Genomic DNA, 20,474 nt, shown 5'->3' with positions numbered 1-20,474 from the left:
TTTCTTGTTTCTATCCACTTTTGTACTGATGAACTATCTGAACCTTATTAACTTTCAAATGGTAAGAATTTATAGTGTTTTGAGTTTAATGCTAAAATTATTACTGGTGGATTACTTGTTTTAAAGTTTTACTGGTGGAGGTTAAAATACTTGATTTCAAAATACAATTTTAAACATAATATTGTAAACCTTGATGGAACGTAATCTCTCTGAACTTGCTTATTGCCTGAAGCTAATGTTGAAGGAATAGAAGAGAACATTATTAGATTGACTTAATTTACACCTTAATCTAGATGCTCCCAATGAAAAGTTGGAGGGGGCAGCAAACCTATACTTATATAGACGGTAGCTGAGGAATTCCTGAGATGGAATCAACTGTGGCGTCTTCAGTTCCAGTAAGGTTGAACTACTCATTGAACACCTTATAGGGCTTCTACGGCATATTCGGAGCCCAGGTCTATAAGGAGCAGTTTATCCGGCTCCCCGTCCTTGGAGTCTGGATCTGGTCCTCCAGGTTGGGGTGTGCCGTCGAAGTGACATCCTGGCGACGTAAAAATATCCTCGAGCCTCGGATAGGGACGGATTTACTTATGACTAACCAAGCAAACGAAATAAGGACAACGAACTTCATATCTCTGCGTGGAATGTAAGGTCCTTTAAAAGACCACGTGCAGCCGAGCCAAAGCCCTAAACTGCTGCAAGGTAGATATTACCGCCATTCAAGAAGTGCGATGGTATGGACCGTCCAAACGCAAACTAAAAGACGGCGATGTATAGTACGGTGACTGCTACCGAGTAAAGAGTCAGCGTTTTGGGTGTGGATTTGTTGTTGGAACTAAACTCAGGCAAAAAGTTTTAAGTTTCAACAAAGTGAGATAGCGCATTAGGACAATCCGCATCAAGGCTAAGTTCGCCAACATAACCCTAATATGCGTGCATGCCCCAACAGAGGAAAAAAATGAAGACACTAAAGACGTATTTTCAAGCTCTTGGACAAGACATATGAGCAGTGCCCTGGCTATGAAATTAAAATTGTCTTAGGAGATCTTAACGCCAAGCTAGGAAAAGAAAACATCTTTGGTGGCTCAAGAAAACATCTTTGGTGGCACAATCTGGAGATACAGCCTGCACGACACGACCTCCGAAAACCGATTAAGGCTAATTGACTTCGCTGCGGGGTGAGACATTCGGGTAGCTAGTACGCAGTCTAAACGTGAAACTTTTTAGAACTACATACAGGAACATTTAAAAACAGAAATTCCACGCAATTTTGGAAAAATATTCAAGAACTCAAATGTCTAATTCTTGACATTTAAAAAAAATGTGATCACAATTTCCCTTTAAATTATAAAAGAATTGCCATTCTTACCTCGTTTCGAAAAGTGTTTGCTGCTATTCTCTATCCAAGACTTCTTACAAGGATTTGAAAGATTTAATAAGCCTAAAATCTTTCTAAATGGACTTCCACAAGAGTTCACAACAATTGACCACATTTTTATCAAAATCCGTATCGAAAAAAAAACTAAATGAAATTTAAGAAGCGTTTGACACTCTTAATACACACCCGATGTTTTATAAATTAACAAAAAAAGATATATCTTCAAAGCTCCTAATGGTTACTTACTTTAAATTCTTGCATCGTCCACATCAGCTGTATGGAATAAGGGTCTCAGCTATGTATCAGCTTGGTTTGCAAGGAACGCTAGAGTACCTCAAGGATGTAATTTTAGCCCACTTATGTTTTGACGTTCCATTGATGATGTGGTGTTTTTTTGAGAATACACTTATCAAAGTCTAACTTAATGCCGAAGACTTGGTTCAAAAAATGTCTTCAAGCTATTTTTAAGCTGTTTATGTCCACACCAACTAATGTAATCCATGAAGAGTCAGGTTTACCGCCAATTTACATGAAAACTCTTTTCTCTCAAAAGTCATACGCAGTGACTGAAGCTATTTGCAATAGCTAAATAAACCAACAACTCTTATAAAAACATCAGCCTCTCAGAAGTATCAATCGCAATAATAATCACGAGCATGAGTAACGACAAGGGGCTCATTTTTCTTAATGGCAGAGCAAAAGGAGACGAAGAAGGAATTCTAACTTACGTTAGTAATATAGGAGAATCGGTGAGTGATATTTGTGCGGTTTCACAGGATATGCTGATGTTTGTCGAACGGTTTAATGTAGAAAATGCTTCACTTACCAATAAAAATGAGTTTTCAGAGATAGCGGAACCTGCCCCAACAATCTTTTGCCGAAACTCAAATATAATGAGACCAAAAAAGCAGACTATCAAATAAATCTAAATTTAAATCTTCAGCAAGTCAAGATCGAAAAAGAAACAATATATTTAGCAGACTTAACCAAAATAATAAAGTTGTATGCACCTCTTCAATTCAAAAACGTCCAACCCGAAAAACAAGTGGTACAATTCCGAATATAAAATCGCACAAAGAAAAGCTTTCAAATCCCTCAATGCATTTCGCAAATCAAAAAGTCAAGAGTCTTAGCAATGCTATTTGAAATCTCAACATGACTATAAAATGTTTGGAAAAAAAGCAAAAAATTATACCAACAACAAATAGAATTCAAAATTAATACAGTTCGAGACATCAGAGACTTTTGGCGCCTAGCCAAGGAGATAAAAAACAAAGGAGAGAAATGAGCAGCACACTTTATGAAGCGAATTACGTCGAGGACTCAACATTAGATATGCCATTTTGTGTTGGTGAATTAAGGAATATGATGAGAAATGTTAAGCTCAATAAGGCGCCAGGAGAAGATACGATTCCATATGAGCTCATAATAAATGGTACCGATACTTTTTTGGAACAACTCGCAACGACATACAAAAAAAAAATATTAGAAGAATGCAGGGTAGAAGAAACTTTCACTAAATCTTTAAATTTTCCAATGTTCAAAAAGGGCTACGCATATGATCCAAGTAATTACAGGGGAATTTCGTCCATAAATTGTATTGCAAAAATCATGATGGGAGTCCTTAATTAAAGGTTGTATAATTGGGTGAAACAAAATAATATATTAACAGAATATCAGGCTGGCTTTAGAAAGAAATATTCTACAGTGGATAATATCTATAACTTGGCGTCTATTGTACACATTAAGCTGGCTGAAAAAAAGAAAGTCTATGCTTTTTTCGTGGACTTAAAGGCGGCTTTTAATAAAATCTCCAGACAATTAATGCTCAAGTTACGTGAAATGGGAGTATCAACTTTATTTGTAAACCTGTTAGAGTGCATATACTCTGATACTCAATCAGCAGTGTGGACAGGAAGGGAGTTATCGGAGTACTTCGAAACACTATATGGGTTGAAACAAGGATGCCTTTTATCACCTTTACTTTTTGCTTTATATTTATGATCTACATGCGATTATTCAAGGAGGTGTTAATATCCACAGTTTAAATATAAGGTTGTTGCTGTATGCTGACGACATGGTGATCTTAGCAGAAGATGTGGAGGTTTTGCAACGCATGATAAAACGTTTTGAAGAGTACTGTTCGAAGTAAATCTCTCAAAATCGGAATTATGGTCTTCCGCAATGGGAAAAGTGGATTTTCAACGAAGAAGAAATTCGGATAGTACCTCATTACACATATCTCGGTGTTCTACTCACTCCAAAGATGAACTTTTTAAGCATGTACAGAAAAGAAATGCAGCAGCAAAGAACAGCATTAAGAGTAAGCAAAATATCAACCTCAGTTCAAAATGAAAACTCTTTTTGGCAGCAGGCAGAGCTATTCAAGTCTGGGGTTTTGGAACTTTTGATGAAGTGGATAAACTACAACGATACTTTCTGAAAAGAGTTTTAAGTTACCATCATGAACTTCAAACTATGCATTACCGATTGAAACCGCAGCTGAAGACGGGCACTACTACTCACTGGGCTTACACCTTAGATATGTACAAAAGACTATATTTGAATACAGTAACACAACTTTTTTGGGGTAAGGAGATTAATATAATCGGAAACAGGTTTGGCTTGCACTGGGATGAGAACATGGCAATACATAACATATTACTTGAAGCCTTACAAAATATCATGGATTTTCAAAGCTACTCGTAGATGCGATCTTATCTCACTCAACGGAAATAGGTTTGGAGGCAGCGCATCAACATTATGTAGCCTGTGCAACATGAGAGAAGAAGAAGATATACAACATTTCGTAGGCAGGTGTCCCGTACTAAGAGATTTCAGGATAAGACATTTTGAAAAGGCAACTCTAAATGAAGCTGAAATTGTTGCTGTCCTTAACGGAAATTGCAAGGCTGATTGGAACAGACTCTCGAGTTATATTTACGCGGCTATAAGCTATAGAAAACAAATCTTAACAGAATTTATTTTATTTGAAAATAGTGTGAACTATGAACGTGTACTTACTTATACTTAAGGTGGTGCTACAGTCCTGTGTGAACTAGGGCCTCACCCAACGAACTTCTCCATCTAGCTCGGCCCCTAGTTATGAACGTGTACACATCACTTTAATTGTATCTTTTTATAAATGTACTTAAATGTAAAAGTACTTGTATCTTTTCACTTACCTGACAGAAGACTCTTTATGTCATTGTCGTAAGTTTTTTAAATCTTTCAACATAACTTTATTTAAAGTTAAACTCAAAAATGTATAAAAATATTAGTTTGAAAATAAAAAAATTTTACTATAACTACTTCTACTATTACTCACCTTATCAAAGCTCTGTTCTGTTTAATACAATAAATAAAGAAAGAACAAAAGCAATAGTCCTGATAACTCTAAATTTAAAGCTATGATTTTTTTTAAAACAAGTCGTTCTTTAATAACTAAATGGTGCTGGTAATACCCAATATCCTATACTTGATGTTCAACTAGAAATATAAACATGGGCTAGGGTACTAACGTTTTTACACTTTTAACCAATATGACCCTAATTCTGGTAAAAATTTCCCAACAAATTTTATTTAACTATTTTCGTTGTGTTTATTTCTAGTGTTTTTTCAAAACTCAAGGAACTCGCCGGCGTCAATGGCCACCAAGTCGCGAAGAAATTGTCTGTACAATCAATCGTCGTCCAATCTATGCCCGTTTCCATTTTATGGATGGTCAATATCATTCAGTTGAATTCCATCCAAGTTCAACAGCAAATGAAGTTATGGAATTGGTTAAGAAGAAAATTGGTCTTCAAGAAAATGCTATGGGCTATGCCATATATGAAGTTCTAGGAAGTTCAGAACGAAGTCTATTGCCAGAGGAAAAAGTTTCCGATGTTATGTCAAAATGGGAAAAATATAGAAATGCTGCTGCTCAAGCTGCTCAACAGGTGTGTATTTTTTGTAATAACAAACAAAAATATTGTTCGAAAATATTAATTTTATTTGTTTTCAGCAGTCAAGTCCATCAGCACCTCCATGCCGTCGACAACACCACATATTCTTATTCAAAAAACATCTTTTCTTCGATCATTATATGAATCTGGATGATCCTGTTGAGAAGGAACTCCTCTACCATCAAGTGTTGCATGGTTTGAGGAGCGAAAGATTCCCTATAACAGAAATGGAAGCAATTATGCTGACAGCTCTACAAGGTCAACTTGAATTGGGAGATTGTACAGAAATCCTTCATGATTATCGTATCATAGCTAGTCACTGTCTACCGCCCAGATTCGTTCCGAATATACCTCACGAAGCGGTGGCTATGCATCATCAAAGCTTACGTGGAATGCTTCCAGCCGAAGCTAAGAAATCCTTCCTTAATCTTATTCAGAGTTGGCCACTCCATAAAGCCACCATATTTGATGTTATGGTAAGTTTTTTCTTCTCACAAATTAAAATACCTACAAGAATGTTGGTGCTTACTTGTGGTTTCTTAATTTTTAGCAATCGTTTACATCAAATTGGCCTCGAGTTCTATGGCTGGCTGTGGATCAAAATGGTATTCATTTGCTGGAGCATCGTTCCAGGAACACACTCTGCACATACGAATACGCATCAATTCTATCTTATTCACCCAATCTTAACTGTCTCATGATAATCACCGGTACTGATAAAAAACAATCAAAGGTTATCCTTACAACTTCACAGGTATGATCACTTAAATTCCCTAGTTTTTGTCTTTTCTAATTTATCCTCTTTCCCACTCACTTTGTAGGCCTTCCAAATTGCAAATCTCATCCGAGAATACTCTCAAGTCATTCAATCAAAAGCTGAAACAGCAAACAAAGGTGATTTACCACCGCCTCCAGTACCAGAGCATGCTGCTCCTCTAAAAGCCGTAAACACAAATACAACAACCTCAACGGCGCCATTTATTACGGCAGAACACCGAAAGAGTACCTCACGACCTCCATCGATGATCAAAACTCCAAATGCTGCCCTAGTAGCCCCACAACCTAGCTAATATAATCTTTTCAGTAAGTGGGGATGACATAAGAAATTTTGAGTGAAAATCTTAAGCAGCACACCGTAGAGAATCAAAACACACACAAATTTCAACCACTTACAGAACAACAACAACAACAATTCTATCATAAGTATAACCGCTTTTTGCGCGAGCAGTAGTAGCATTTTCGCTTTTATATAAAAATTTAACACAGACATCTGTACAGACAAACAAAAGTGTATATGTATCGTATTGTAATTTAATATTTTTATTATTTCTTGTATCAAAAATCTAGAACGCGTTGACTTGACTGATTGTGCAAATAAGGGAATAAAACAAAAAATATAGAAAATAAAAACAAATCGAGAAACCAGAAAAAGGGACATTAATATAACTAAATTTACAAAAAGAAAAAAAATTAAATTAAATAATTTTTTGTGTTTAATCGTTTTAAATAAATATTAAAATACCCACATAAGTGAGATTCTCAATTACATTAGAATATAATTTATTTATCATAAATAATTTTATTAATATTTTATTTTTACTTAATTTTTGTGTATAAAAGTATAAGTTTTATATTTTTGTTTGTGTTGTATATATAATTTTTATTTAATAAATAAAAAGTTTTATTTTTCTTAGATGAAGTATTTTTTTGTTTAATTTAATTTAAATTATTCAAAAGTGATGTGAAGTATTGAAGATCCATTTGTGTAATAGTTTTAGTGTTAACAACAAATTACACAATTTTAAATTCAAGTTAAAGGCGAATTATAATTTATGAAGATGACGTTTTGGTCTTTTAATAAGAGGAATTTGATGTTATGTCATATTTTGTATTATTTGCTATAATTTATTATCATTTTATGATTAAAATTAAGCCAAAAATTATATCGTGCACAACAAATAATTTCTGTAGGGTTTTGAACACCATGAGAGAATATAAGACGTACTACCCAAATTCAATTTCTAAAAAAGCAGGAAATGTGTTTATTTTATACGTCGTTTAACGTAAAGTAATGACCTATCGCAAACGAAAGAGTTGAGCTACGAACTTTAAAAAAACTTGATTTGGAAAATGTTGATTTTTTTCTTGAAGTTGTTATTCAACTTTACTTATTTTATACTATTATTTGACCCGGAAAGCGTTGTGATGCCATATAACTCATTTATAGTCAATATTTAAGATGTTAATTAAGAATAGAACGAAGATATTGTAAATATGAGGGATGGGATTTAAGATTGGAAGTGAAATTGAATTGAAAAAAAAACCTAATATTGTATATGTATGTATTTTCTTCATAAATGTCTTTCACATTACAAACATATTCATGGTTAAGTCTTTAAAAAAAAGATTAAATGTTATGAAAAGAAGTAATATGTGCATACATATATGTTTCCTTAAGTATAAAATAGAAATAAAAAAAAAACAGTAATAATTTTGAAGGGCAACTTTTTATAAGTCCCTCCTAAGACACCACAAACAGACCCAACGGTTTCTTAAGGCGATAACATGCCAAGTGCATAGTTTTGATAGTTCATGTGGAAAAGGTGGTGTGCTCAAATCTTAGGTCCAAACAGATACAGTATGGTATTTTGAGTACCTACATACAAATTGATATTGAACTTGTTTGCTCAAAAAGTGGGCCTGTAGGATTCATTGGAATTTGTGTCAGCAAAAAATGTTTGGCTCGGAATTTAACATTTAAAAAGGTGTCTTCGAAAATTTTTTTAATTATTCTTTTAGTAGTCAATAAATTGTGAAACATTAGGTGTGATCTGTTAAAATTCCAATCAAAAATAAACGTATATAGAACGTTCATTATAATTTTAGTACCGCTAATTTTTCAATTCAATTCAAATATTCATTTATTGCAAGTAATCATTATTAATTTTACAACAGCTTTTATGAATTTGTTTTAAGCATTGGCTTAGCCGTCAGCTCGACTGGTAACTTTAAAATATTTAAGTATACAATTGAAAGAGTACATATGTATAATGGTATAAAATTAAAAAAAGGTATGATTTGAATGCATAAATATTTGCATTACATGATATTATGTATATTCCGTTAGTATAAGCATTCTGTAGTGGTAGCTAGCTCTGACAAATTTGACAAGGTTCACCCAACCTGATCCATTTAAAATTTCAATTGTTTCCTGTACTGATAGGGCTGGTTTACCAAAGCATACTCTTCTTTGCTGATTAACAATTGGACACACACTAATGAAATGAAAGCAATCCTCTTTAGCTTTCAAGTTACATAAATCGCAAAATTGGTCAAAGTTTCCGTTGTATGGTTTTCCATTTAAATGTAGAAGTTCGCATCTTGATTTAAAAATTAGGGAAATATCTTTATAGGAGAAAAAATCTTGGAAGTAGTTCTTGTCACACAAGTTATAATTAAGCTGGCTATAGAGTAATCTGCTCTTCGATTGACGGGCATTTTCAATCATCTGATTTCGGTTAGATTCTTGAAGTTTAGAACTTCGTTTTCATCTGAACAATATTTTTGAGTTTGATCTGCACACCTTCTCCACAGGAAGCAGCAATGTTTTCCCATGTCCTTATCCAACAGTCCTTATTCCGAATCATTATCTTACATAACCGAGTTTCCCGTGGACCAAGCACTTTAATTAAATAATCAGCCAGTAACTTTAGATTAAAGTAAACAATTTGGTAGGCCTGTTTCCAACTAAATTGAATAGTTTGGTGAGGTTAAGGGAATATTAAATATTTTCTTTAAGAAATTTCTTTGACACGTTTCAATTTCTTCGTATTTTTGCATATCCCATATTTGTGCCGCATAACAAAGCGATGATTTCACGACTGCATTGAAAATATTACATTTTGTAGAAAGGTTCATGTGATCGTTAGAGCAAATCTACTTCCAAGTATAATTAATTAAGCTTTGTGAAGTTTTGCTTTTTCTACCAGTTGCTTGCTATAATAGAGGGTTGGATTTTGTAAAACTCTTGTATTCTTTTTATATTTCTAAACGACTACCATTAAGTGTGTTCTAGGTGTTCCTAACTTCACTCCAATTGGAACGCGAAAAGACCATTACTTTCGTTTTGTCTGTGTCGATGACTAGACCCTACTTGGCACAATAGTCCGTAAGACGATTTACCATCGATTGTAGGGTTTCTGCTGATTCGGATAACAAAAGACGGTCCTCAGTGTAGAGTAATACGTTTATTACGATACCTGCAATTCGGACACCTCCTGGAATGTGCGTAGCTATATCATTAATAAAAAGAGCAAATAGAAGAGCACTGAGTAGACATCCCTGCTTCACTCCAGTAAGTGATTTAAATGGTTTTGAATATGTTTAGCCATCCCAGACTGCAACTTCAGTATCTGTGTACAAACAACGGGATTATTTGGATGAATTTTGTCGACATTCCAAGTTGTGAAGCTTTAAATCGACAAACAATGTGTATTTTACTTTTTTGTTTATGGCTTGAAATGCTTTTACTATTGATGTTAAACTATTAAAGTAAATATGTGGTCAACAGTGGAATAGTATTTTCTAAAGCCTGCTTCAACCTCTGTAAGAATGTTGTTTTAAACCAAATAGTTTGGTTCAAATAAAAAAAAACGCTAATTATATCAATCGTTTCATGAAACTAAAGGACCTAGGAAATAATGATGTTGAAGAAATAGCTCTTTTTTCCAGCCAGGCAATATTCATATTTTGCGACGTACAAACATTAAAAAATAAGTAGTAGGTAATAAGAGCATTTTGGGACTAAATGATAGTGACAAAATAAATGGCCATTCAAATACAAGACATAAATAACTTCTGTTTAAAATGTATTAAGTACGGCTTCAATATTTTAATATGAGGATAGATTTAAGAGTCCATAATAATATTCGAAGTGACAAGGTGTTTTTTTAGCGTTACGGAAAGTTGTTTAATGATAATTCTATACAAAATGGTTAAAATGTTTAATTACTATTCATGATTATCAAAAAACAAAAGAAGTTCCATGGGTATTGAAGTATGAAGGTTTTTTGTTTAGGAAAGTTAATGTACCTACTTATTTTGGTACTGAGAATAAAGTCATGTTTGTCCAAGATTGACGAAACAATTTTTGGGACTTTTTTTATCACTTCGTAATTTGTATTCAAATATATGGTACATACATATATATTAGCGCTTGGTTAAATGGTATGAATAAATCTTAGGAAAAGAGAATCTAATTCTTAAAACAATAAGTAATTCAATTTGTTAACTTAGGGGCCGTTCATAAAATACGTTAGCACACAAATCGGTGGCTCTTGCTGATTTTGACGAGGAGAACGGAAGGTCTATTGTAACGTGACGTTCGGCATTCATTAAAACATTAATTTTCAATTAGTATTTCTTTTGACTATTTTACTTTTTAAATTTTCATCATGATAGAAAGTCATTTATTTCGTATTTAGTAAAGTTAAAAAATTTCAAACGTATATAGTTTTATTACAATAAATTGTATCTTGATATGTTTACTTCCCGGTCGCAAGTACCGTTTATCACGACACTATGAAAAATTGTGTGGCCTGCGCACGTGTATGTTGATTGATGGTCTGATTTCGATTCGATCGTCAACGTCGTCGATGATGAGGATGCGCAGCGTTAATGTGGTTGTTGTTGCGCTCGTGCCCAAAAATCAGCTGGACGAAGAATAATTTCTTGTCAGCGCCGCCGTTGCTCTGAACATATGGTTGACATGCAATAGAATGTGCACTTGGTGATGTTTTTGGGTGTCCCGTTGGATGTTAAGATGGCTCATATGTTTGTCGCTCGGTGACAATAGATTTTCTCAGCTGTGAATCTCTTACAGTAGTGAACTTATTCGGACGCTTTTTTCTTATTATTCTCAATTTAATACTTTTTATTACATGAACTACATATTTAACCGAAATTTATAGCTCTTGAATTTAATGGTCGAAATATATGTATATACAAGGTACCTATATTAAAAAAAAATGATATCGATAAGAGGCGAACTTTATCAAAAATTATTAAAAATTTGTGTAGTATCACTTGAAATTTATCATATTCAGGGGCCTCGTTTTTGTAACGAAATATTTCTAGGGGGGTCACAGAAAGTGTGACAATGAGAGGGAGGGGTCAGAGAAAGTTGACTTTAGTTCCACTTGATTCTTAATTTTTAATAAGTATTTAAACATTCAACCAAAACATAGTATTTTGAGTATAGGTGTTTTTGGTACCACTTTTCGATAAAATTTTACATTTCATGTCAAATAAATGACATGATGTTTATTTCATTAGACGCAAAATGAAAAACTGTTCTAAAATAATATGTCTAATTGTCTATTGCTTATATTGCTCTAAAGTACATAAATATTCCAATATGATCATCATACTCGGACCTCTTTTCAAAATGCCAAATTTTGTATTTTTGCGAACTTTGGATACGTGCAAACACACTGATTTCGAATTTGTAGGTATAAATGAATGAGCTTTTTTAACCACTTCTTATTCATTTATTTGTACGGGTCTGGATATGTAATAATATTCAACTTAACTGATATCAAACAATTTAGAATCCAGTTTTCTTTTTTATTTGGATCCACATCACATAAGATTAAATAATTAGATTTCATCACTTAGTCACTATTAAATTACATAATAGCGATGGCTTCAAAACCAGCCAAATATTGGTCAGATTCAGCCAAAATAAGGGACTTCATTTCCAGTCCGCTTCATTCTTTGAACGTAAATTTTGACGAAGGCAACTAGTTAGTTTATCAAGCGTCATGAACTTCACATTCAGAACTTTACTTCACACATCTCTACTCGTAAGTTCATAGTACAAAAAGTACCAAAAAAATTACTATTTTCAAAACACTCCTCAGTCAAGCTACAAGTCTACCACGATTTGAATTTTGTATTGTAAAGAAGTATTAGTTATTTCTTTTCCAAATTGACAAAGAACCCTTTTACAGAAAGATATAATAAAGTTGTGCAGAAAATAAATAAATTATTTAGTGATAAAGTTCAGCTTTCAGTTGAATAAAAAAACATTATCAACTGTCATTTTGATGGAAGTAGACTTGACTTGTTAGTTAGGGAGAAAAATTAACTGGAAATTTAGTCAAGAAAACTTGACTAAATTTCCAGTTAATTTTTCATTAAAGTTGCCTTAATGGGAAGGTAATTTTTTAGCAGCTTTCCATTCAGATACCAAAAAATTGACTAACTTTCACGTTCCTTATGTCGTCGGAACCTATCCATTGTAAAGCTAAATCGTTTTGGTTCACTTTTGTCAAAAATTTGATTTAACCATTACCTCATTTTTCTCTAAATAAAGAGTTTTTCCTCCGGAATTGCTTAATTTCTACGCATTTTTTCAACTTTAACATTTTGTATGGATTCAAAGTTACAAGAAAATCACTTTTACTGTTTAAAACTTTATTTCTTTTAATTTTTTACATTATTTATTTCTATTCTTCAAGTAATGTAATTGCATCTTCCAATAATAAATACAACAGTGAATTCATATACAAAACACAGTATTTAAGCATAATTATTATAATATAAAAAAAACTCTTCTGTACTATACTTTAACTATAACAAACAATATTCCAAATAAAAACACAACATAAAACAACCTACTTCCTATTTTCAAAACAAAAAACATTAACAAATTGAATCAACAGATAAAATTTTACCGAACAAACATAACAAAACAAATATTTTACAAATAAAAATGCATATATTATTAAATTTAAATTTACGTAAAACAAAATCGATGATTGTTAAGACTGTTTAAATTAATTTTTCATTAATTTTATAAATAAACAAAATAAAAAAAATCAAATTTTGATACTTTTCGAATAAATTAATTAAAATTTTTAAAAAATATAAATTTATGATAAATTATATGAATGTATATTGTATGTGTAAGATGTATATTATTGCGGTAAATAAAATTATTAACTTAATTCAAAGAAAAAGACATAACACACCACACATAATATATACACTAAAAATTTAAAAAAAAAAACAAAACAATCAATTAAATAAAACAGTCTATACAAAACATACTTTATGTAAAATCGTGAACAAAATAAATCAAACTTTATCTCTAGATAACAAAAATTAAATACTAAATTAAATAGCTGTTTTCTTCAAGAATGCAATTAAACAAAATAAACAAACAACAAAAAAACACCCTTTAGCTAGCTTAATATAAACATAACTTATAAAATAAAACAAACAAAACATCTCTATGGTATGATGGTAACAACAATATATTTAAACAAATATAATAGGGGAACTAAAATGAAAAATAAAAGTATGAAATATGAAATATGAAGCGAATTGTTAAAAACTGTTTTTTAGGTAAATTTATTGAAAGAACTAAAATTTAAAAAATAAAATAAAACTAAATTTATTTCCCGTTTACTACATAACATATTATATTGCACCTGTTTTTTAGGTTCTTCAGTTAGAATATTTAAATATGTTTATAAACATCAACTAAAAAAATCATATTTATGTCGAAATTCCCCCAAAAAGTTCCTCCTATTCAGAAAAACTTATTTATATTTTTAATGTTGTGAGATTAAAAAAAATAAACAATCCCTTGAGTCTACCTTTTTTCTAAAAAAACACTTCAAAACATTACCTACCCTTAAAAACCTTTAATAATTCCCAGAATAATTTGAAATTGATATAAATTTTTAAATTTAATTTTAATTATTTTGAGTGCATTGTTAATTTTTAAGATAAAATGTAACTAAAAGGCACATTTGTATTTATTTGTATAAAACTACAAGGGAAAATTATATTCTCTTATATAAAACAAAAATATATAATAATGTAGTGCGTAACAACAAACATCTCTTAAATTTGAAAACAAAACAACCTACAGAAGTATTACTTACTCCGCACATAATACAATATATTAATATTGTTTATTTAATATTTAACAGATTATTTATACATAATATATATACATATATACAAGAAAACAACAAAAAAATACAACTATGCGATACAATTTATTTATAAATATATTAAACCGTTAACATAATTATATGAATAAAAGTAACGTTCAAAAACATTAATAAATTTAATTATTTTATGTTTGGAATTTGTGGGTGATGGAAAAAATGGTAGAAACGATTTTCGATTGCAAATTCTTTTGCGATTTCAAGTGTATTGGGAAAAGTTTACAAACATTTTCAAAGAATTACTTGTCAACTATTGATAGTTTAATGAAACTGTGTTGATTTAGGATCCGAATTTCGTAATTTTATTCCATCATTTTTAAAATTATTTTGATATTTTTTCAATATATTTCAATCACTTGGTGTGAGAACCTTTTTTCGACGTAGGATTTCTTACAAAAACAAATATTACTTCAGACTGTTTTGAGATTTTTCGAAAAGCTTTAGAAACCGACTTCAAATTACCACACACCCAATACACCTCTGTGATTAGTGAAATCACGGATGCAGCTTTGAAGAAAGTTAGCAGCTGGGCCACGAGTTGTGGACTAGGAGTTAACCAAAGTAAAACTGAACTGTTGTTCTTTACCACCAAAACTAAAGTACCACCCTTCACGCTACCTCGACTCAACGGTCCAATCCTATCATTGTCTTCCAGTGCAAAATATTTGAGATAATACTCGACCCTAAACTAAACTGGAAACTAAATATTGGAGTACGGGTTAAGAAGGCATGTGTTGCCTTCTACGCCTGCAGCAAAACTTTCGGTAAAAAGTGGGGACTTCAGTCGATGATGATTTTATGGACGTACACAGCCGTAGTACGTCCAATCTTAACATATCGTCGATCTATCGATATCTACCACGATATCTAGAAACTATTTATCTAGAAAGTAAAAATCTCGAATATGAAAATCTCGAAAACAAAACCTCTAGAATGAAAAAAATCTCGAAATTAAAATCTCGAAATGCCAAAATCTAGAAAAAAAAATCTCGAATGCAAAAATCCAGAATGTGTGTTTGAATTTTTGAGGCAATGTTTAAAATTCGCGCGAAAAATTGTCTCAACACAACCATCTTTTCTGACGGCTCAAAGATGGAGTGCGGAGTTGGTTCTTGGATCTTTTCTGAATCCCTAAATGTAGCCAAATCCTTTAGGCTTCCTGACTTTGCTATCGTTTTTCAGGCTGAACAGCTGGAAATAAGGGAGGCATGTAAGATACTTAAACAAAACCCAAACCAAAACCAAAATGCGGCTATCTTTACAGACGCGATGAGCTTGCGAGCATGAATATTAACTACGGTGTCACCCTGATCTGAGTTCCGGGCCGTAGTGGTATCGTGGGAAATGAACGGGCTGACGAGCTAGCCAGGCAAGGATCGGCCCTTCATAGCTCACTTGCGGAAAGGGTTAACATTCCTCTTGGTGCTATGAATGGTAAAATCTTTTCTATCTACCAAACTGAATCAAACCGACGGTGGAGCAATTTACCCAACTGCATTATATCTAGGAAGATATGGCCCGCCTATAATAAAACCCGTACAAACGATCTTCTATGCAATCCAAGGCAAGACATAGCCAGGATTGTTGCGGTTTGTACCGGACATTGGCCTATAGGAGTTCATGCAGAGAAGTTGGGTATCTCTTACAACACCTTTTGCCGTAGCCGTAGTGACCATAGAGAAAGTGAAACGATAATCCATTTCCTCAGCAAATGTCCTGCTTTGGCAAACACTTGAATGAAATAGTTTAGAAAAGAATTCTTTCACGAACTTGATGAGCTATCTGAGACAAAGATTAGAGACCTAATCTTTTTTCTCAGTGCGACAAAGTGGCTCTAACATAATCGCTATGAAGCTTCTCTAGAAATCTGTCCCTTTCAATCACAGGTCAAACGAGTTTTTGGTATCAAAACGGCACACTACAGCGCTAATTGGATCTCAGGCTAGGTTGCCTTGAGATCGCCATTTCTACCTAGCTAACCCCACACACAACAAAAAACCAGCGTTGTAAGATCGGATGATTTTGGGGACCACGACGCCAGCCGCCGCAGCCGCAAGGCCTTGAGATTACACAAAAATATCACACGTCTAAGATAAACAACTTTTAAATCTTCTTGCAGAATTAACCGCACACGAAAACTAACTCAAACTAATCCTCTTTTGGGAATTGGCACTTGAGTTAAAGTTGAGTTAAGCAGTTAGCAAGAGATATTCTTCGTTTGATTTCAGCGCTGGGGTCATTGTCGGTGTTTATAGCGGTGCGGTTGCTCAATGTCCTTGGTCTTGCCCTCATTGACCACTAAACCCATCTTCTTCGCTTACGTCGCAATGCTCAAAAACGCTCCACTGACATCACGCTTTGATCTTCCAATCATGTCAATATCATCTGCGTACCTGAGTAATTGGATGGACCTTTGGAAGATTGTGCCTCTAGTATTGAGACGGTTGAGTTTTGCCTAATTCTTTCCAGAACGATATTGAAGATAGTGCATCGCCTTGTCTTAAACCTTTTTTGACATCAAATGCATCGGTGAGATCTTTTTCGACCTTGATAGAGCAGCGTGCATTCTCCATCGTCATTCTGCACGAACGGATAAGTTTGACAGGGATGCCAAAACAAGACATTGCTCTGTAGATCTCTTCCCTATAAATGCTGTCATACGCAGCTTTAAAATCGATAAATGGTAGACAGATGCATTCAAGAGGACACAAGCGTCTACATCAATACAAACTTAATATTTTTTTTCCATATTAATTTCCTTTTTTGGAGACAGAAATTTACACTAGAGGGTAAATCATGAATACATATTTTTAATGCGCGTCGCAAATGCTCTACTAATCAGCACTACCGATACAGCATCGACAATGAGGTTATTGTCTGGACAAGACCAGACAAGACCACACAAGACCAGACAAGACCAGACAAGAAAAACAATAAAAACAAGAACAGACAAGGCCAGAGAAGACTGGACAAGACCAGATAAGCCGGACAGGATCAAAAACGATAAGATAAGACCAGACAAAAACAAACAAGACTAGAGAAGACCAGACTAGACCAGAGGAAAAAAGACTAGGCAGGAACAGAAAAGGCAAGAGAAGACCAGATGGGTTTCCTTTACATTATTAACTTCGCACCATTCATGTGAGCTTATTTACTTTATTTGATAAAATTTTCGAGCTTTGTTTCGTGGTTTTATTTGTCGTTAGTAGAATATTTGCTGATACGCAAACAGATGTACGTACACCGCTCTCTTCTCTAACAAAATGGAAATAACGGTTTTATTTTTTAAATTGAAAATGAGTACTGTAACGATATTGAAAGATCTAAGCTCAGTATGCAGTTGTGTATTGATCTTCTCAATTAGTTTTTTTTTTTTTGGTTTTTAATTTTACAAAGTTTATTTTGAAATGGAAGATTCTCACAAAAAAGTAAAACTGATTTTTAGAAACTATGGTAAATGTTATGCTGAGATATCTTCGACTATTAGTAAGCCACGGTTCAATATGTATTAAAAAATTATTTAAAAGAACTCTTAAACTGTTCGGAACTTTCTGCATTCAAAGGGATATAATGATTTCTAGGTTTGAAAACAAATCTCTATTTCAAAATCAAAAACACTTGAAGTATCCTAATGCATACGTTACGAAACCACATGATTTTTGGATGAATGTGTTATTCCTTGACGAGAGAAAGTTTAATGCCTTTGGGTCGGGTGGTCGCAGATTTTGTTTGAAGGAAACCAAAAAAAGCATTACAAGAATTTGTAATCAGTGGTGAAACATGGAAACTGAAATGTTTTGGTTCGGAGAGCTATGGGGTCCAATAATGTAGGAAATTAAGTTTTTAATAAACAATAATGGATGAAAACAAATACTTACAAATTTTAAAGGAAAATTTTAAAGCCAGCGCTTTAAAAATTGGCCAAAAGACGACTTTTTGCTAGAGCAAGACAACGATCCTAAGAATCCTTCAAAAGTAATAAAAGAGTGGCTTCTCTATGAAGTTACATCGCAAATACCTCGCAAACCAGCTTAAAGCATTTTTTTCCGTCATGAACAACATTTATTTATTCATCTTCAATATTCAGTTAAGTAAAGCATTTCTTAAAATTTTCAAAAAAATTCTTCATAAGTTATTAAATTTCAACTCTCAAACTCACGTCAAAATAAACTAATTTAACTAAGTCAATTTTTGTACTTTAAAAAGCTCCATTTGAATTTAGTTATTTAAATCGAAACTTTTGATTCTTGGTTGTTATATCAACTGAAACATTTTTTTTTATCAATTCATTGGAAAATGTTATGGCAACTATGCTACACACCTCTCTACCAAAAAAAAACTCTTTGACCTCAAATATATTTGTGGACTCTTTTGGTTTTTAATCCTTATGCTAAATAATACATCCGCTCCAAATTTAATTACATTACCGTAACTTTAAAGGTGGTTTGCATAACATATAACCTGTTGTTCTTTGTTGACCTTATTATCATACCGACATGAATTTTGTCCATGTTTTCAATGAGATGTTTATAGCCACCATTACTATGCGCTTATTCAATAATTAGCTTAATTAATAAAAGATACATAGTTCAATCAACTCAAACTCGATGCGAAATATAAGGTTAACAACAGCCATTTACTTATGCATATATTTTTTTTTATTTGCTTGACTTCAATGTCAATAATCTTTTAGTTTCGAAAAAAACAACAGTAAGAAAATCTTAAGAGTTAGGGTGAATCAAGTTGCATGTTTTCGTGCTAATTGGATGAAACGAAGACATGTGCTCCTTTAAGTGAATTGCATGAAAGGTACCCGTACGTTAAAATTCGTCAAGGAAGTTGAATATAATATTATTCAACAACTCGGAAATGTGAAAAAACCGCATTGAGCTTTACAAAAGCTTCAGATGGCCTGTAACCTTGTCGATATCACTAGCAGCAGCTGGCCCGATGGCCAATACAGTCTTGGAATTGGGTTCGATTTGTGTGCGACCAGCATCGTGGATGACGCAACATATCAGACCATTAGCTTCAGCAGCTCTACGGATTGTCTGGAGTTCTCTTTCACTTTCTACCTACGATTGATCTTAGAAAATTACCAAGAACATTTTGATTTATCAACAGTTTCTTACCTTTAAAGCTATTTTAGCACAACCAGTTCGTTCCCATAAACGTACGAGATTTGGTTTATGTCTCATTGATTTTTGGTAAGCCCCAACAGCTCCATGTCCGCATTGGGAGCCTATCTTGCCCTTTCCCATCTTGAGGTCGTTTCGCACTACAAGGACCATTTTGTAGTTATCTGAGTAATCTGAAAAGGACTTTGGAAAGACAGAAGCAGAAGTTGACATTATTTGTTAAATTTAATTTTTCATCTTCTTACCATCGCTCCAGCTGAACTAGCTTCGTCTTTGGAACAACTATCTTTATCATCGCCAGCTTCTGTAATGTGCTTTTTGATGGCATACTTATAGCCTACGAAAAATGAGAGGAGCACAGCCAAACCATTGATGACTTGGGTAGTGTCCAGGAGTTTACCATCGCCACCCATCATGTTTTTTGTTCCTTAAAACTGAAACAAGTTATAGGAAGATGCTTACTTGGAAGAGAAGATACAACATGTCATGATAAAACTTAAAGGTGGAAAATATAGTATGTACTTTTTCTTTAAATAATTCGGGAACGCTGGTCTGCAAAGCAATGTGGCTTTGCAAAGGACCTTTTATAAGTTGGTTGGAATTATTTCACGACACTCAGTCTTGAATTCGCACAAGAAGTCAGCACGTCTGTATGCCTCTCGAGATGACAGTTGAGGAAGGCAGATGGCATGGAATGACAAATGTAATCTAGTGACAGTTGTTATACCAAAGCGGATGAGCTAGTTCAGAGAAATTCAATTGTAAGTGCGCTCAGCGGTTTTTAATGAAAGTTTAAACAGCAAATGCATTTTTTTATAATTAGCACATTAATTAATGGTTTTGAATACTTTAATAAAGGAGTGGTGAAGATTTAATCTCTGTACTTCACAGTACGGTCGAAGTTGGTCCCAAGAGTGAACTAATTTGAATTTAATACTGATTTTGAGCGAAATATCATCTTATCTGGTGAGAAATACTATCATCTCGG

General features: G+C 33.2%; 2 protein-coding genes across 8 annotated transcripts in view; one reads left to right on the top strand and one right to left on the bottom strand.

Moving 5' to 3' along the window:
* LOC129943213 (unconventional myosin heavy chain 6) overlaps positions 1–7,027 on the top strand; it is a 150,832-nt gene extending 143,805 nt beyond the window's left edge. For 3 of the 5 annotated variants that reach the window (XM_056052508.1, XM_056052506.1, XM_056052509.1), the window contains 4 exons: positions 4,990–5,319; positions 5,385–5,801; positions 5,876–6,079; positions 6,147–7,027. In XM_056052508.1, the coding sequence (XP_055908483.1) occupies positions 4,990–5,319; positions 5,385–5,801; positions 5,876–6,079; positions 6,147–6,395 (1,200 nt within the window). In that variant the 3' untranslated portion in view covers positions 6,396–7,027. The remainder of the gene's footprint in view (positions 1–4,989; positions 5,320–5,384; positions 5,802–5,875; positions 6,080–6,146) is intronic. The other 2 variants (XM_056052510.1, XM_056052507.1) reach the window with 1 other exon arrangement.
* Positions 7,028–18,978: 11,951 nt separating this feature from the next.
* On the bottom strand, positions 18,979–20,174 carry LOC129939284 (probable peptidyl-tRNA hydrolase 2). 3 transcript variants are annotated; one of them, XM_056047253.1, is made up of 4 exons: positions 20,009–20,174; positions 19,732–19,943; positions 19,481–19,669; positions 18,979–19,423 (listed from the first exon to the last, which is right to left on the bottom strand). In XM_056047253.1, the coding sequence occupies exons 2-4, from the start codon at positions 19,900–19,902 to the stop codon at positions 19,241–19,243; spliced, it is 543 nt and encodes a 180-aa protein (XP_055903228.1). In that variant the 5' UTR covers positions 19,903–19,943; positions 20,009–20,174; the 3' UTR covers positions 18,979–19,240. The 3 variants fall into 3 exon arrangements, with proteins under 3 accessions (XP_055903228.1, XP_055903229.1, XP_055903227.1); XM_056047254.1 differs by having other exon boundaries at positions 19,732–19,920; XM_056047252.1 differs by having other exon boundaries at positions 18,980–19,423; positions 19,732–19,947; positions 20,009–20,173.
* Between the last annotated feature and the right edge of the window lie 300 nt (positions 20,175–20,474).

Source organism: Eupeodes corollae, chromosome 1 (genome assembly GCF_945859685.1).
Source record: "Eupeodes corollae chromosome 1, idEupCoro1.1, whole genome shotgun sequence".
Taxonomy (NCBI): Eukaryota; Metazoa; Arthropoda; class Insecta; order Diptera; family Syrphidae; genus Eupeodes; species Eupeodes corollae.
Note: the sequence above shows the minus strand (reverse complement) of the source record. Positions and strands in the feature narration are given on the sequence as shown.